The sequence below is a fragment of the Aotus nancymaae genome, unplaced genomic scaffold (genome assembly GCF_030222135.1).
Source record: "Aotus nancymaae isolate 86718 unplaced genomic scaffold, 86718_ANA_hifiasm-v0.15.2.pri h1tg000079l, whole genome shotgun sequence".
In the NCBI taxonomy this organism is placed as follows: Eukaryota; Metazoa; Chordata; class Mammalia; order Primates; family Aotidae; genus Aotus; species Aotus nancymaae.
The window spans coordinates 26,107,622-26,126,727 of record NW_026988494.1 but is presented as its reverse complement, the minus strand read 5'-3'; the positions used below and the strand labels follow the sequence as shown (position 1 = coordinate 26,126,727).

Here is a 19,106-nt window from a genome sequence, read left to right as displayed (position 1 = left end):
CTTTCCTATATATCCCACCTGCCACCCTTCCCGTGCACAGCCTCCTGATATCCCCACCAGAGTAGTGCATTTGTTGCAATCAGTGAACCTATGTTGACTCATCTTTATCATCCAGAGCCCATTTACATTAGGGTTCACTCTTGGTGTTGAACATTCTGTGGGTTTGGCCGAATGTCTAATGGCACGCATCCACCATTACAATACCGTACAAAGGAGTTTTGCTGCCCTAAAAATCCCCCGTGCTCAGCCTATTCCTCCCTTCTTCCCTCCCAATCCCTGGCAACCACTGACCTTTTTACTGTCTTCATAGTTTTGTTTATCCCAGAATATCACATAGTTAGAATCATACAGTATGTAGCTTTTTAAGAGTGGCTTATTTCACTGAGTTATTATGCATTTAAGATTCCTCCGTGTCTTCTCATGACTTGAGAGTGCATTTGTTTCTTTAAATTATTTTTAACAAAGTAGGCATCATTTTTGCCTTGGCTTTGCTGATTGAATTATTCTGGAGTGTTTGTAACCTTCCACTAAGTTTAAGTAATTTGAAGGGTTTACCCAGCTAACATGCTGCTGCCACTTGGAAAAAATAAAAGTCCACAAATGTGTTTTGGGCAGCCTTTTAACTTGTTGTCTTAAATTGTCTTCTTCCCTTGCAATCAGATTCTCTAAGGGTCTTGCCAGACCATTCATGTTCTGCTTGTCTAACCATTTGTGGGAAACCTCTCTTTGTAACCCTCATTATGCGCTATTTAAAATAGACTTGGTTTAATGCCCAAAGTAACCAAGTCTTGCTGAAAGAATGAAGCTCTCTCAGAGGAAGGTCTGTGTTGGTTGCTTAAGGCACCTGTCACAAGTAGGTGCTTGCTATTAAACAGAAGCCTCAGGTAGAGGGCAAGGGAACTATTCTTTTTATGGGAAAAAAAATAGAGTGACATCATTGCACTTTGACTCACACCTACAGTGAACTAGCAACACATATGCAGACGACAAAAGCAGACTTCAGGTTAGCCGTGTTCATGGCTGTGTGATTTTCTTCCTTCTATTCTGTCACGAGGCTAAGGAGGAAGCAGGGCTCAGCAGGAGAGATGAAGCTACCACCATGAGAACGAAACCAATATTTGTGTCATATTATTCAATGCTTTACCTCCCACTCTGACTCTTGGGAGAAATAGACTTTTCTCTGGTAAGTTGCAACCGAACAGCTAGTGGCTCTCACCAGAAGGAAAAAAAAAGATGAAATATTATTGGAAGCCTACATATTTAGGAGCAAAACCCATCATGGATCCTAATGCATGGTAAGGGATAGAAAATCCCAGAAAAGATTTAGGGGGAGTTAGAAAGATGTGCTCTATTTTGTCTTAGCAGAAAATCAGCTCAACTCTTCGAAACTTGCTAACATGTAAGGATAAGTAAGAATGGTCGTTGGATTTGTATTTGACAACTTGCTCCACACTGCACCCAATGTCTTATGCGAATATTATGTAAAGCTCCGTTTAGCTGGCTTAACGGCAGTATTTATAATAAAACAAAGTCAATGAGTGGGAAAATATTCCTTACATAACAATACCTCTGGGGGACCGGGGCTGTGTGGATCCTGAGGTACCAATAGTCACCACCATTTCTCTTGTGGTCATAAAACCTCCTGAGGCCAAGGAGGTAGTAGTGATACCTGAGAAGTGATATATGACCCTTGAGGTACCTTCCTACAAATGGAAACCTACAAAGAATTGGAAACTTGGCACCATTTTTCAAGATGTTTTCTAAATATCAATTATTTTAGCATCTCTTGACAAGACGTCCTTTTTTTGCCCACTCCAATTAGTCACACTCTTTTTCTTTTCTTTTCTTTTCTTTCTTTTTTTGAGACAGAGTCTCACTGCGATGCCCAGGCTGGAGTGCAGTGGCACAATCTCTGCCCTCTGCAACCTCTGCTTCCCGGGTTCAAGTGTTTCTCCTGCCTCAGCCTCTCAAGTAGCTGAGATTACAGGCACATGCCACCACAGCCAGCTAATTTGTGTATTTTTTGTAGAAATGAGGTTTCACTATATTGGCCAGGCTGGTCTTGAACTCCTGACCTCAAGTGATCTGCCCACCTTGGCCTCCCACGGTATTGGGATTACAGGTGTGAGCCACTGCCCCTGGCCTTAGTGATACTCTTAAAGTGGGGGACAGTCCTTTCAGAGAGGGGTCTCACCCACAGGGGGTAAGGAACAAGCATTAAAGGGATATACTTTTTTTTTTTTTAAATGCTTCCCCCCTGCCCCTCACCCTGTGATTCCTATGTGATTCAATGCTATGCCTCAGTGACGTCCTGCTGGCATCCGGGAGAGCATCCCTTCTTTCCACTTTCAGTCGACAGAGCAGGTGGAGGTCAGTAAGCCTCTGCACGGGCCGTCTGAGAAGGCTGCCTTCAAGGACAAGTTCAGCTAAAAGATCAACCTGGGTCCTGGGGCAGGATTTGCCGCTAACTAACATTTGACCTTCTTTATCTGTACACCAAAGGGGTTGAATTATGTGGCCCAAAAGGCCACTTCAGCAATGATATTTTCCTGTTCCATTTTAAGCAGAAGCTGAGGAGTCACAAAATAAGGTTACCATGTTTTCCAGCAAATCTAAATCAAAGGTTGCAGGCTGGTGGTCAGAGCTGGTTTACAGATGTGTTTTGTTTACACTCCCTAGTGTTTTGTGTTTGATGAGTTAGTTGCCAACACTTGAAAATAGATATAGAAAGTTCTGGATCTGGCCACACCCACCCCTCATTCCTGCATAGTAGCCTCTGCCAGAGCAGGCACGTGCCGTTGGCCTCCCCACCGTCCCGCCGGGCCCATTTCCCTCATTCCCATACCCTCCCAGCCACTGGAGAAGTTTGAGTTTGCAACTCTTGTTTTAATTTCTCTCCATGCTCCCTGGATCCCATGGGACAATGACACTTTGTAAAGGCCACATATCCAAGCCTATTTCAGTGTCTTCCTGCTGCTTGGACCAGCTCAATGAGAGAGGGTTTGTGTGAGCATGTGAGCTGTGGTCATGTGATCTGGCTCCATCAGGAACACAGAGAGTGGGCGGAGAGCTAGAGGCTGAACATGTGTGCTGGTCCTGGAGAGCTCCCTGTCAGGTGGCTGCATTCTAGACATGCGGAAGGGACGTGAGAAGTTCAAAATGAGCCTCTGCGTGTCTAGAACGCATCTCTCCCTGCACGTATCGGGGACAGATGAGACCCAAAAAGAAAAGAGCTTATGGGGTTTTTAAGTGTCTTCTTCCTTCCTCCTCTTACCCACATTGTCCAGGTCCATGCCACAAACGGCGGGCGAGCAGCTGCTGTACCCAGCTGGGGTCCCTGTCGGCCCTGAAGCATGCTGTCCTGGGGCTCTACCTGCTGGTCTTCCTGATTCTTGTGGGCATCTTCATCTTAGCAGGTAAGAGCAGGCCATTTTGTCCTGGCCTTTTGGGGTGAGGAAGGAAGGCCTGGAGCTTCCGCTCTTCATTCCCACTGTCATGGGCCCAAACACTGCCCTTGTCACCATGAAAACCACAGAGGAAGAGGGGAGAAGCTCTTCAGTAGTATTGCTTGTTTCATGTGGGCGTAGCCGGCAGGGGCTCTGTGAGCTTGAGGAATGGAAGAGCCCAGCAGGAGAGACCTAGCTGCTTGGAGTGGCTTCTGACTTTTCCTGCTCCACTGTGGGGCATTGCGCATTACACTGGGCCCCCTGGGCCTCTGGAGTGTGGCTTGCATTGAGGAGGTTGGGAATTGTCTTAGCTCCTGTTCTGGGGTGCCATAAAAATCGTGGTGAGGCACTTTGCTTCCTGGTAAACCTGCTGCCCTATGCAGTTACTGTCGGTAGGATGCTTTTGCCCCAATTCAGCCAGGCTCTGCTTACCAATTTCCATCTGTTGAAACAGGCAAGTGATGGATAATGGGTTAGGGCTTGCAGCACGTTCTCCAGCCAGGGAGAGGGAGAGCTCGTGGACTCAGGAAGGGACGGAACAGGGGCCTGCTGGCCACAGGCTGTGAGCAGCCCAGCTCATCATCTACAGGTAGATCCTGTGAAGACAGAGATGGTGAAGCAGGTGGCCGTGGTGGTCTTCTCCTGACTTTCTTTCAAAGGAAAGGCTGCTCAGTTCCCACCTTTGTCAGTGGAGGTAGGTAGTACTGGACACAAGTAAGGCTGAGGGATCAGTTTATTTCAACCCGACATGTCTCCTGTGAGTACCTGCCCAGCAGGTTCCATGCTAAGATTGGGGGCACAGCTAAATAGGATCCAGGGACTTCTCTCAAGGAGATCCCAGCCTAGAAACCAAGTCAGGGTCATGCAGATAGAGCCCTGCCTCAAGGCAGAATGCAGTGGGCACCGTGATGGGGTATAGCCCAATATGATGGTGACACAGAGCAGGCACATGTGGGCGGGGGGCAGTGTGGCTGCTGCACAGAGCAGGTGGGGTGTGTGGGAGTGAGGCTGCTGGCCAGGCAGAGCTGACTTGGAGCATTGAGGGAGGGGCCCTCGGGTGAAGCCCCGGGCAGGAATCTGGAGGTCTGGCCCTTACAGATAAATGACCTTTTGCTGGAAATTTCAAGGCAAATGGCCAGGACCTCCCCGGTCTTGACTCAATTTCCGTCAAGCGGGACTAGTCACTTGGGTGTTGTAATGGGGTGTTCGATGCTGCCTGTGCCTTCAGGTTTCCACACTCAGGTAAAAGACATTGGGATGGAGTCTGTCCCACCAATGAGCAACCTGAGGGGTGGCCAACAGCAACAATGAGAGAAGCTCATGATTCATTCCTGGGACGGGAGGACAGGGGCCAGCAGGGTCGCTCGCAGGCCGAGTGGGCCAGAGGAGGATTTGAACATGTTCTCGGGCTGATTGGTGAGGGCTTGGGATCTGGGTTTTGTGGGTTTGGCTGCCAGGACCATAACAAATTTCTGGAATGTTTAGGAAGCTTTCCAGCCCAACTGGAAACCAGAACAGGGACTTTGAGGTGACAGATGCAGAAAAGCTCTGCAGAACAGGAACTTTTAGGTGACAGAAAGGGGTCTGGAGGAGAAGGACCAGGTTGGTGGGGGGCTTGGGGCAGGTCTCTGGAGGTCCTGGAAGGGCATCATCTCTTGGGGAAGAGAAGACTTGCAGCAGAGTGATGGTTCTCTTCTGGTGTCTGGATGGCTGCCATGTGGAAAGGGCAGACATGCTCTATGTGACCCCAGAAGGCAGAGCTAGGACCAACGGGTGGATATCATTAGGAGACAGATTTCCATTCATAATAAAGGACAGTTTTCTAACAAGTAGTGCCGTCCAGTATGATGAAAAAAGGCTTTCTCCTGGCTTGGAGATTGAATGAGGTTTATAATGATGTCCTGGAAGCTTCAGGAAGGAGGGTAGAACATTGTTTCCCAATCTAATAAAAATGTTGCCATGCTTCCTTCATTGTTCCAGCATTTTTCTGATCATTATAATTATCTTTGAACCTGAAGTTTCTGGGTACCACATTGCCTGTGTGGAACAAAAATTTGGGGTGGATTGGAACGGAGCTGGTGCAACAGTGTCCCACCTAATCTCTTGGCCCTGCATGTGTGGCCGCTGTTACCTCCCCAGATTCTTTTCTGGAGAATCATGTTGGCCTCTGGGGGAGGTTTGGTGAGGATGGCATAGGAAGGGGACTTGGCAAGGTGGTGGACAAGTCTGGGGTTCTTTAAGGAGGCTCTGTCTGATCTTAGCGAGGTTTCTTTAGATTGCCTGATTGAAGACCTCAGCGATGCTACTTCTCAGCAATCAGTTTATTTCAACCCAACATGTCTCACACGAGTACCTTCCTTGCAGCTGGCTCCATGCTAAGCTTGGGGGCAGGGGGGAGATCCACGGTCCAGCATGAAGCAGAGCTCGCCTGGCATATTTTTGGATGTCCTGCCATGGGAGAGGGCTTCCCCCTTTTTGGGTAGAACTCATTGTCTGTGCCCAGAGAGGTCACCTTGCACAGGAGATACCTTTAAACTATTCTTAAAACCTCCTTGTCAATGCAAACCTCATAGATTCTACAACTGGATGACAAAATTATTTACTGCAACCCAGTACCATATCTGAATACTGGATTGGCAATGTCTCAGTGGCGTGCAAATGCTTACTCTCACTGTTTCCCAGTATGACCAATTTGTAATCAAATTACAGCAAAATATGACTCTTATAAGCCCTACATAGGACTTCTGTCAGTTAATCTTCTTGCCCAAACATTGAAAGTAAAAGGCAAGCATGTAGCTCACATTTATGCATCACCCCAGTTTACTTGTTTGAAGGTTAATACAACCACCACTCAAATTATTCTCTCAGTTGGATTCTGCCCACCATCCAACCTGACCAGCATCCTTCTGGGAGCTTTGCTCCAATAATCCCATGCCTGCACTGGGTTCTGTTCCCTCAGCTCACAGCCTTTCATCATCTCTCAAGGAGATGGTAAGGGCCTCCTTCTACCCCCAATTGCTTTAAGTTTTTCTGTCTCTTCAACACATTTTGATTATTACCTTGGCTGATGGTTCCCTATTATGTTTTCATTCTGTTCCCAATTCATTTCTGGACAGTACAGACCATCAGGTTTAAGTTCATGAACTACAGAATTAAGATTGCCTGGTTGTGTGGTCAGGGGGTCCTCAATCCAGCACTTTAGGTGGGAAGTCCTTAGCGATGGAGTTAAAGGGTGGGAGGGAATTCATTCTTACCCATGACTCTTCTGGGAAGTCACTGTGGTGACAGGGTGTGGTCCTCAGGAACCATCTCTTTTTACCCTTTCCTGAGACAACTCCACAGATAAGTCCAGATTCTCACTGTGGAAATGAAACAGCAGATAGGGGAAGTGGAAAGACCTGGGATTTGAATGTGGGGTGAGGCTGCAGCATCGCAGCAACGTAGTAAGACCATTGGTCTGCAGGGAGAGTGCCTGGGTAGGTATGGGCTCCTCTTGCACCTTAATTTCGTTCTTTTCTAACAGCACCAGTCGGTCATTGTCATCATCATCCTCAACAAGCACTGAACCTGTGCATGAGTGTTTAGCGGGTGCAGGGCAAAGGGACAAGCCCTAGGAATAAAATGTCACGAAATGTAGGCCCTGCATAGGAGGGTTTAAAATCCTAAACATATACACCTGCCGGAGAGCAGTGTGATGTGGTTTCTGCTATTGCTAAATTATACAAAGGAGAACCCAGTCCCTGAGGGCTGGAATGGTTGGGGAAGGCCTTGGCCTGGGAGAGCTGTCCACCTGGTGTCCATCTATACTGTAGCTTCCTGATTCTGTCACACGCCTTGGGAACAGGAGCGTAATGCTGTCGTCCTTTACTGGGACACTCTGTCAGAAACGACCCTGTTAAATATCATCCCTTGTGCTTATTGTAAGGACGATGTTTGTTGCATTATACAATGCCATCCTCAGAGGGCCTGTGCACAGATTATTTTCTGTCTTAGTCATAGAAGGACTTATGCGCTCCTTGAGGAATTTGTTTTCACCTTACGGAGACTGTGAAACTGAAAGTCTCTAGAATTTCTTTCAAGTAATTAACACAAACTTAAGAGTCAGCTCTCATCCCCTGTATGGGGATGTGTGGATTTGAAGGTCATTAAAACAAAAACCTGGGGACAGAATCGTGGTCCACCTGCAGAAGTGTAGAGGACATTTTTGTGTTAGCCTCATTCCCGGCTTCGTCTGGGGTCTCTCTGCTTAATCTTCTTTATCTGACTCTCATCTACTTTAAGCTTAGTGCAGTTAATATATCCTTGTGAATTGCCTTAATCCTTTATGGAATGAAAAAGGGTGTTATGCACAGTTTTATCTTTATAAAAATTTCTGCCTATTCTATTTGATTCTTCAAGTGCATAATGCTTTTAACATGTGAATGAATGACAGAGGCAAGGAAATCTAGAGAATATTTGTAGAAAAAAAGATAATAATTAAGTTTTAACCAAGTACCTAATTGAGATGAATATGGAATTGCCACCCAGGGACATTTGGCTAGAAGAAGTGGCAGGTGTGTGATTAACTATATTAACACACGTCCACCATGATATGTACTGCATTGACATCATAGCATTTAGGAAGAATATTAAGACAGGCAGGACCAGGTAGACATCACGCTGGTTACGAGTACGGACTTTGGAGGCAGGCTGTCTGAGCTTGAACTCTGGCTCCTCCATCACCACCTATGTGACATTGACCGAGGCACTTGGCCAAAAGTTTCTTTCTCTGAAAATGGGGAAAATCGATGTACTCCCTGTATTAGTCTGTTTTGCGTTGCTACAAAGGAATGCCTAAGATGGGAGAAGTTATAAAGAAAAGAGGTTTATTTGGCTCACAGTGTTGCAGGCTGTACAAGCATGGCATCAGCATCTCCTCGGTTTCTGGCGAGGCCTCAGGAAGCTTCAAGTCATGGCAGAAGACACATGGGGAGTAAGCACATTTGTGGTGAGAGAGATAAAGGAGGAAGCCCATCCTCTTTAAACAACCAGATCTCATGTGAACTAATGGAGCAAGAACTCATTACCATGAGGAGGACACCAAGCCATTCATGAGGAATCCACCCCCGTGGTCCAAAGACCTCCCACCAGGCCCACCTCCAACACTGGGGGTCAGATTTCAACATGAGATTTGGAGGAGCAGCTATTGCTGTTGTTACTGCTAGCGGTGGTATTACCACTACTGCTAGCGTCATCACTCTTACTTTTCCTTCATTTTCTTTGCAGTCAATTAACTTTGACAGTGTAACCTGGGGTTTAGCCCCAGGTTATCTGTGAACCCTCTGTAACCTTAGGAACATCACCTGTCTGAATGGGAGTTCACCCATTTGTAAAGTGAGCAAGCTGGACAAGATCAGTGGTCTCAAACATTTTTTTTTTTACAATAACCTACACAACTGGTACTCACATATAAGCATAGCTGACATAATACTTAAATTTGTAATGGCTTTCTATTCTATTTGTTTTTAAAAAAATGATCACAGTCCATTCATTTATTTCATAATTCACGAACAGGATGTAAGCCATAGTCTGAAAAAAAAATGGGCTAAATGATACTTTTTTTTTCTTTTGAGATGGAGTCTTGCTCTGTTGCCAGGCTGGAGTACAGTGGCACAATCTCTGCTCACTGCAGCCTCCACCTCCCGGGTTCAAGTGATTCTCCAGCCTCAGCCTCCCAAGTAGCTGGGACTATAGGTGCACGCCACCACACCCAGCTAATTTTTTGTACTTTTAGTAGAGACAGGGTTTCACCCTGTTGGCCAGGATGGTCTCCATCTCTTGACCTGTGATCTGCCAGCCTTAGCCTCCCAAAGTGCTGGGATTACAGGCGTGATCCACTGCACCCGGCCAGGCTAAATGATACTTCTATTGTTCTCTGTGTCTTTCGAACATTCTGGGAGTAGCTATATTCTCTTCAGGTTGTGGACTTTGAGGCCAGACTTCTGGGTTCAAATCCAGGCTGTGCTAGGGAATGGCTCTATCATTTTGAGGCAAATAATTTAACATCCAAGAGACTTGGTTTTTTCATCTATGCAATGGGGTGATGATGGTGCCTAACCCATGGGGCTGTTGTGAGGATTGAATTAAATAATACATGAAAATTAAAACTTTTTTAGTGCCTGGAACATAAATACTTAGTTGGCTGGGGACAGTGGCTCATGCCTGTAATTGCAGCTCTGTGGGAGGCTGAGGCAGGAAGATTGCTTGAGCCTATGAGTTTGAGACAAGTCTGAGCAACATAGTGAGAACTTGTCTCTACAAATAACTAAAAAATGAGCCAGGTATAGTGATATGCACCGGTAGTCCCAGCTACTCAGGAGGCTGAGGTGGGAGGATCACTTGAGCCCAGGAGATCAAGGCTGCAATGAGCCATGATCACATCATTGCACTCCAGCCTCAGTGATAGAGCAAGATCCTATCTTAAGAAAAAAAAAGTACTCCAGAAATATTTGATATTATTATTAGTCCCACAATCAGAAACTATTTGCTTTCAAAATAGCAAAGGATTAGAGACTTCCTTGTTTAGCTCGAGCACTCAGTAACTTTGTCTATAAACAGAGAGAACCGGGCTCAGTGCAGTCCGTGGCCACATGCAAGTGTTTCCAATAATCACACTGGGAAGCCCGGAGGCACTGTGACAGCACAGGGCTCAGTAAGCCAAGCAGCAGGAACACGACAGCATTTCCAGGATTGCAGCTCTTTAGAGGAGGGAGCGATGGAGCCAGCGACAGCCCCACCTGTGGCAGCAAGACACTTAGCTTCAGCAGGCGTCTCCTGCATTTCCCTCCCAACTTCCCAGACGAATGTGGTGTCGTGCTTTTCCCAAAGAACAACCGCGAGTGACAGAAACCTCTTCCTTATCCTCCTGGACTATCCCACACACTGCTTCTAGTTCCTCTTGCAGGAGCAAATCATAACAAAGCGTTCCTCTTATCCTGCAATTGCTCATCAGCAAGTTGGAAACGCCAAGGAAAGCGAACCCAGTTCGGTGGTCGCTCATTAGACCGGTCGGGAGGCCTTCGTGTCTTTGGGCCCCACTCTTCACACTCGCCATGCTGTATTGCAATGATGGGCTTCTGTGCTGGCTCCCCTTCTAGTCTGGGAGAGCTCTTTCAAGATAGGGCACCGCACCTTGTTCACCGCTGTCCTCCCAGTGCCTACCGTGATGTGCTGCATATAGCAGGTACTCAGTTAATGGAAGGACTAAACCGAATGCCTCAACAGAATGACCATCCTCCCAACAGGCTCCAGGTGTGAGTAGTAAACAGAATTAGACACCACTCCTGGGGTGACCTAGCTGGGGGCGGTTGCGGGGAAGGGGATAGTGTGCCGGGCTAAGACCATGGTTGTTGATATTAGCTTACATTCTCATGAGACGTACTTTTTACTTTTTTTCCTTTTTCTTTTCTTCTTTTTTTTTTTTTGAGACAGAGTCTTACTCTGTCACCCAGGCTGAAGTGCAGTGGCACAATCTCAGCTCACTGCAACCTCTGCCTCCCAGGTTCAAGCGATTCTCCTGCCTCAGCCTCCTGATAGCTGGCATTACAGGTACTCACCACCAAGCCCGGCTAATTTTTGTATTTTTAGTAGAGATGGGGTTTCACCATGTTAGCCAGGCTGCTCTCAAACTTCTGGCCTCGAGTGATCTGCCCACCTCAGTCTCCCAAAGTGCTGGGATTGCAGGCATGAGCCACCATGCCCAGCCTTTCAGGAGACTTTCTAGTGAGGCTCATAGTAACACAGGACCCTATATCCAAATGATGGGATACTGTGCAGCCACAGTGATCGGGTCAGAGCTCCTCCCCACCCCAACCCCAGCTCTCTTTCAAAGGAAATCATTGCCTGGCAGGGGCTCCCCACTTTCTTGTCAGAGCCACTGGCTTTGTTAGTCTTGTTGTTGCTTCAAGTTAAATGCAGATCCTGTCAGCGATCCCAGTTAGATGTCACCACACTGGTTTCTGCCTGGTATTGCAGTCTTTGGATCTGTTTGACTCTGGACTTGGACATCTGTCATTTATTTTTACCCATCGGCCTGTGCCATCAATCACGTTGGAGGCAGTGTCCCAACCATGTCCCTACAGCCCCCCTTCTGTCGCCTGCTGCCATGCGTGCAGTTCCCCAAGGACATGACCAAGGGCTTGCCAGCCCATGCACACATCTCCCCTCTTGTGTCCTGGGAGGTGAGTCAGGGTCATTTGAAGGCCACCCAGCCTCTTTCTTAGACTCAGATAGCACGCACCTGAGCAGCTCACTGCTCTTCCCCTGCACCGACTGTGGCTCTGTTGGGCTGCCCCGGCCATCAGAGCTTCTCCTGCAAAAGGCACCTCTGTCTCACCTCAGGCCCCGGAGGACAGAGAAGAGAAGGGACCAACAGCCAGTTGATACCCTAAGTTCCCTATAGAAGATTCTACTGCTCAGGGTGATGCCTCTGACCATGCATGAGCGGGGTAGAAGTTGGGGGCAGAGACAGCAGAAACACTGCCTGTGAATCTCACAAGTACTCCCCATTCTCTGGAGCTTCAGCCAAAGCCCTACTTAGAGTACTCAGGACACTGCAGAGCACCCATCTGAGCTCCGCTCGGCTGCAGTCCTTCTAGGCAAAGAGCCAAATCCGGCCACTGCCTGTTTTTATAAAGTTTTACTGGAACACAGATGTACTCATCCATTTATGTACTGTCTGGCTGCTTTTGCACTGCAGTCGCAGGGCTGAGTTGTCTGTGTTCCTGCAGAGCCTAAAATATTTACTACCTGGCCCTTTACAAGAAATGGTTTGCCAACCCCGTGCTAGGCTAGGCTCCACTGATCACCCGATCAGCCCTTTAATCCTTCTTCCCTGGATTACAAGTTACAGTTTTCAAAGACTTTTGCATACGCTGTGTCATCTAATTCTTATCACAATCCTAAGGAATCCAGAAAATAGTTCAGTTTATACATGAGGAAACTGAGACTTAGAGGCATTGCCTGCTCTGGCCCATGGCCCTACGCCTGGGGAATGGGCGCCTGGACTGCAGCTGGGAATGACGTGAATTCAGGACTTCTCCCACCCGAGCCTCCTGGTCTGAGGCAGAATCTAACACCCAGTGGTGAAGTGCTTGGCACCGGAGTCAGACTGCCAAGGAACAAACGGTGACTTTGCCAATCGCTCTGTGACCTCGGGCAAGTTTTTCCACCTACTCGATCCTTAATGTCCTCATCTGTAGAGCAGAGCAGAAGGGATTACCCTACCTGCTTTGAAGTGTGGGGAGGATGAAATTGATTCATCTGTGTAATCCACCTAGAACAGTGCTGGGTAGGTGGGATGTATCACTGGTGTCTGTTAGGTGATTTATAACCGGGTGTAACTGCCACAGACCGTGCAGTAATCCAACCTCATTTCACCACGCTGTATGGAAATACCAAGAGAAACGTGTCAAATGCTTTGATTTCTATCCCAGGAGCCAGGATTGGAGGAAACTTGAGAGCCATCGTGCAGTACGCAGCCCTTGCTAAGAAAAGGAGCTTTTCTATTTAAGCAAAAAGAGAATGGGAGTGGGCTTGAGTCCACCCCTCACCTCCTTCTGCAGCTTCAAGCCTCCTTCTCCGTGGCTCAGCCTCTGTGCCTCCTAAACTCACCTCTTCTCTTGCTTTCTGGAACTAATCTTCTGCTGGGTGTGCCCAGAGCTACCAGGCAGATTTTGCCATTCACCAGGGCCTTTGAATTTGGACTGGGATGGAAGCCGAGCAGCCAGTGAGCTCCTGTCCTCCACCCTTTTGGAGAGAAGTTATAAATTCTGGGAATTTCTGTGACAGTCCTGCAGCATCGTGCCTTGGCCGACCTCACCCAAGGCTTGGGGCCCTCTCCCATCAAATCCCAAACAACAAACACTTACTGGGTGCCAACAGTGAGCCTGGCACTGCATGAGACACAGGGAGATGGGAGGAGGAATAAAGAGGGGCCCCTGCTGTGAGGATTGTACTGACTAGCAGAGCAGATACGCATAAAATACGCTATCAGGCACAGGGGAGATCAGAAGCTTGGGAACCAGGAAAACCTGCTGTCAAGTATCAGCTTGATCATTTACGAGCTGTGATTTGGAGAAATGGTTTAAACTTCTCTGGGCCTCATTTTTAAAAACCAGTAAAATGAAGATAGTAATGATTCATCATCAGTACAATGAAGATTCAGGGAGATAACATGTGAAATGCTTTTGCACAATGCCTGGCTTATATGAGGGGCTCAATGTTTCCCTGGAAATCTCAAAATAGAGGTTTCTGAGAAGTCCCAGTTTAATTCAGGGAAGCAATCAAAGGTGTCCTTTGCTGCCCATCTCTACCTGCTTTACCTGTAAATCTTGGAGCACCTGGGAGTTCAGGCCTTGTCTCTCTTCTCTCCTTTCATATATGCATATGTCTTATGATGGATTGAGGCGTGTGTCTGCAGGTTGGTTACATGGATATATTGTGTAATAGTGAGATGTGGGCTTCTAGTGCAAATAGCATCACTCAAGTACTGCACACTGCACCCAGTAGGTAGTTTTCCAACCCTTACCCTCTTCCTCCTCTGCTCTTTAACTGTCTTTCTAGTATCCTCCATCAGGTTCTACCAGATTCCATCTCTGCCTTTGCCTGAATTCCACCTCCTCGTGGCCTCCCCGCTTGGTTATTTAACAAGCATCTCAAACCCAACGTGTAATCAGAAGACTTGACTTTTCTCTTCCCAAACCTGCTTCTCCCCGAGTCCTTTCCATCTCTGTAAATGACACCATGATCTCCCTGAAACCAGGGGGTGCTCCAGCTGTATCTCACCTGCCTCCCATATTCATGCATAAGGAGCCCCGAGGAGGCCCCAGCACTCTGACCTGCACCCCACCAGTCGTCGACACACAGAGTTGCCAAGGTCAGCCAATTAAAATACAGGAACCCAGTAACCTGAATTTTAGATAAGCATTGGATAATTTTCCAGTGTAAGTAGGTACCAAATACTTGGTGGAAACGGCCAGGAGGGAAGAGGGGGAGGCAGAAGGGCTCTCACGTCCCTGTCTGGTCTCCAGTGTTCAGGAGGTGGAGGGTGGAATGGTGGGCAATGGCCCTCTCTGGTCTGTCTCTGGTTTTAGCAGAGCCTGCTGGCCCCTCGCTGGGACCTCCAGGCAGATGGTGTGCCTGGTTTTCTTAAGATAACATTCAGCTTCACCCCATGCTTCCAGCTCAGAGACAGGAAACCCAAGTCTTCCTTTGCTGATGCGGCCTTCCCACGTGCAGCCCCGCATGGCCTAGCAGCTGGCAGCATTCCTGGTGCCCGCCTTTCTCTGCACTCCTCTGGAGAGCCCCATATTCTCTGAGACCCTTTTTGGAGCAATCCAAGGGACGCAGGGCACTGGGGGTAGGGTGGCCCCTTGCTGTGTTCCCGTTTCACCCTGGTGGGAAACCCTGGAAGAGAACCAGCTCCGGGAGCATGAGAGGACCTCTCCCAGGGTCCCTCGCTGTGTTTCTGTCTGGCGAGAGTCCCAGTCCAAGCTCAGCTGTCAGCTAGTTGGGGTGTCAGTGACACTGGTTGTAGGGATCCCCATCTCTAGAGGGGTCTTTGGAGCCCCTGGATGAACATGGGGCAGGCAGTGGCAGTGGTGTCAGAAGTGACTTATAGGACACCAAGGTGCCACCTCTGCGGGTGGGAAGGGGTGGAGCCTACAGAACCGCCCCTGTGCTGAGTCACGCTGCATGGAGTCCTTCTGCAAAACGCTTTGTTTTCCCTTCTTGCTGTTGTCAAAAACAACAGGGTCTGGCCACTGTCTTCTGTGAGACATTTTCAGTCTAACGTCTGCCAGGGTTTTGGAAAAATGGCATCTTTCCGGGAGGCGTCAAGGAAAGAAAGGCATTGCTTATTTACCAATTAACACTTGTCCCCTGACCATTGGATGTGGCCATTTAGCACATCTAAACAAGCCAGTTCCTTGAGGAAGTCAGTGACCTTTCAGGATCTATAAAAGTAGTTTATATGCTTTGGCTCAGAAATCCTCTTCTATTTGTCTCCAGGAAATGAGTACAAAGAAGGAAAATGGCACATGTATAAAACTCAACCACATTCTTAGTAATCACTCAAAGCTGGAAAGGACCTACATGGGCAGGCTTAGAGAATTGTTTAAAAGACAGTTAACACAAAGGAGTATTACGCAGCCATTTCAAACGATAACTATGAAGTACATGAGAGCGTTTATGAAACTGCATTAAGGGAAAAAGCACGCTGTGATGTGTATACACTGTGAACACTGTTGTACAAACAAATATTACAGAAGGGCAAAGGATGGGGGGGGATTTGGAGAAGTGAAAACTGGCCGAGTGGGTGGGAGGCTTACTGGTACACATTCTCTTTCCATTTCCTCAATGTTGTTGGGGTTCTTCATAAGACCACCCTTTTAAAAAGCCACGGGGATCTTCTGTTGCCCCAAAAGCACAGCCCCCAGCATGGTAATGATGGCCCTGGTGGAGGGGCCACCCTGACCCTTCTGGTCCTTTTCTTGGTTTAAGGTCCCTGACAGCAGAGGGTCCTGGTGTCTGGGAAGAGCCAGGGGCAGAAGCTGGGTAAGTGCCTCAAGGACACAAGCAAAGGAGAGGCAGGGTGACGATCCAGTCAGAGCTGGGGACGGTGAGTTCTGCCCTCAGCTTTGTAAATTGAACAGAGGCCCAGGGAGGGGAAGCGTCCTGCTCAGGACGGCAGAGCAGGACCTGCATCGGAGGCTCCAATCCCGCAGGAATCCCTGCCTCCCTCCTCCGGGGTCCCAGCTGCTCCTCAGATACAAACCCAGGCTTTCTGGAGCCCCCGGGCTTTGCTTTTCCAATTAAAAACATCTTCGGCTTTCTTTGGGTGTAAACTCCTTATTCAGATGCTCCAAATTTCCCCTTACAATGGTTTTCTAAGGTGACTCCCCTGACGGCCCCACCCTCTTTCCCTGTCACAGCCCAGGGCTTTGATCTGAGTCTCGTGGCACATGTCTCCTTTGAGCTTCGCCACGCATCTTGTGCACGTTCTGACAACTCTGAGTCCCGATTTCTGTATGCGCTGGGAACTGTCATCCAGAAAGCTCCATGAGCAGGGCACTGGGGACTTCCAATTCAGCAGGTCCAACCCAAACTCACTGACCCCTCTCATCACAGCCTCCCTTCTCTCTCCCTTCAATTAATAACATAACCATCTAAGGTATGAAATCGACTTTCCCCTGCAAAAGTGAGCTGCTGTAAGCAACACCCTGTGCACTCACGGCTAAGAGAGCATGTCACCTGGAGCTCACATGTCCCTCCTTCTGGATCATGCTCTCAGGGCCTGGGACTGGAATTCCCTGGTGTATCAGGAATGAAAGTTCACTGGAAGTCATTCCCAGTGAAAAATGTTGACGAAGGCATTCTGGGCTTCCTCTTTTCGGCCATGTCTCAGGGAACCTCCCCTGCGTGAGAAAGAGGAAGGATCTGGCTTCCTCCGCTGGGTACAGGAGGCTCATTCCCTGGTGTGGGGCACGCTTGCATTCTAGGCGGGACTCTGCCTTCCGCCTTACCCTGTGGCCATGGGCGGTCGCTAATGGCATGAGCAGGATGGGTCTCTGCACCGGGGGTCCAGCCTGGGTCTCCTGACCCCAGCACTGCCACTGGCTGTGTGACCTTGGGCAGGAGGCCTTGCCCCTGTGAGCCGCAGGGGCCTGACCACTTGACACATCAGTGGTCACCAGTCATTCATTGGCCACCAGGAAAACCCATGTCTACTTTGGGGGACTTTAGAGGTTCCGTTGGGGGTTCCTGGTTGAGAATTTCTGGGCTGGACCTTCAGAGCTCCATCAGCGCGGATCAATTCTTGGCCCTCGGGAGTAACCAGAGCTCCAGCTCCGGCTCCCACAGTGCTCTGCTGCCCCGCTTAGCTGGGCTCTTGTCCTGCTCTTGCATTGACACCAGTTTTCTGTGTCTGACTCCACACTAAACTGACCTTTCTGGGGGCACATCTATGCCAGTCACTAGCCTACATTTTAGAATTACATGGGCTTGTGTTTCCATCCCGTTCTGCTCTTTTTAAAAAATCCATGACTTTGGGCAAATTTCTAAACCTCTTTGAGCACCAGTTTTCTTATCTGTCAAGTGGGGATCCTAAAGCCAGCCTGTGAGTAACGTGGCAACCCTTAGATGAGATGATGTGCTAAGTACCCACCATGCCTCTCGGGAAGGGGCAAGTCCCGGTGTGTAGTAATCAATAGCAGTTATTGGTGAGGTGTGTGGAATAAATGGCTTAGTCCACACTGACCTATTTTTTTTCCATAAAGCTGAGTGCTGAAATAGGAGTTTTGTCACAGAGCTCGTTCCGATAGGTTGAATGGGTGCAGAGGTGCTGTCTGTTAATATACACAAGAAAAATGCCGGCACTGGGTTCCTGGGAGTTGCCAAGTGTCTCAGTCAGTGTCACCCTGAGACTGAGGCACCTGCCCTGGTCCCCATGTGTTAGAGGGCCTCACTCTGTCCCTCATCTGACCGCTTCCTAACCCATCTGAGGCATCTTCAGGGCTAAGAACATGTTATCTGGGGCTCACATGTCCCTCCTTCAGGGTCATGCTCTGGGGACTTGGGACTGGAATTCCCTTCCCCAAAGTTTCAGCTTTCTTCCAGAGCCTTTGGACCATCCTGGGGAGGAAAATCATGGTGCTGGCCAGAGGGTGACAAGGAGAGGGCTGCTTGCCAGTATTAGGTGGGATTGGAATTGGCTGTGCAGGCTGGGGTGCCCCCAAGCACGGGCATGAGGCCTTGTGGTAAGGGTCTGGCCAAGGATGAGATTGGGTATGTGTGTGGAATGGGGGTCTCCTTAAAAGGTGGAGACCCCCATTCCAGGTTCCAGGTAGTCGTGCATATTCCTGGCAACCCCGAGGTCTGGCTTGCATCAAAACACAGACATAGGTGGTTTAATGGCAATGAGTGTGTGGGTGTCACTGCCTCAGCCCCTGGGGCTGCCGCGCATTTGGCAGGAGGATGTGTGAGGCCCCTTCCCCTCCTTGGTGGCTCTGCACCTCCCTTGGCTGCAAGGACACTCCCAGGCAGCCAGTGGGTGGCATTGCCCCAGCATTTCCAGGCTGAGGCCCTGGTGGACCTGCCCAAGGCCAGCCTGCTTGTTCATGCCTGACAGCACCATCAGCAAGGCCAGCTCACTCCAGCTCCAGAACTTTCTGCAGCAGCCCTTCTTTCTGTGGGGGGGCAGTGGCTCCCCTCAGGCCCCACACACTGCAACCCCCAGGGCCTCTTCCGGAGCCAGACCTATGTCCACAGCCCCTTCTGTGCCCTGGCAGGCTGTAGGGGAGGACCCAGACCCAAGACACTGCCAGGCAGGGGCTTTTCCCACCCAGCTTCAGGCACTGTGGGTGTGAGTTTCCATAGGGAAAAGCCCTCTTGCTGGGATGCAGTCGAGGTGGAAAGAGGACGGGAGGTGAGTCAGGCACTGCTGCTGCTCCCCACTCTGCCTGCCCTGCTTCCAGGCTGTTACATGGCAACAGTGGCCTGATTCCTGAGCTGCCCAATCCATAGTGTCCCAAAGGTGCCCATGCTTCCACATGGTAGCTGCCAACCTCACCCAATGCCACCCTTACGGTTACAGTCATAATCATATTTCCCATCCAGGAGGTT

At 49.0% G+C, this 19,106-nt stretch overlaps 1 protein-coding gene across 3 annotated transcripts in view; it reads left to right on the top strand.

The window, feature by feature from the left end:
- SCARA5 (scavenger receptor class A member 5) overlaps nucleotides 1-19,106 on the top strand; it is a 130,078-nt gene that overhangs the window by 22,041 nt on the left and 88,931 nt on the right. For all 3 annotated transcript variants that reach the window (XR_010339615.1, XR_010339616.1, XM_012435243.2), the window contains one exon: nucleotides 3,288-3,416. Coding sequence is in view for 1 of the 3 variants with exons in the window: in XM_012435243.2 (XP_012290666.2) it covers nucleotides 3,288-3,416 (129 nt within the window). In the remaining 2 variants the exon portion in view is untranslated. The remainder of the gene's footprint in view (nucleotides 1-3,287; nucleotides 3,417-19,106) is intronic.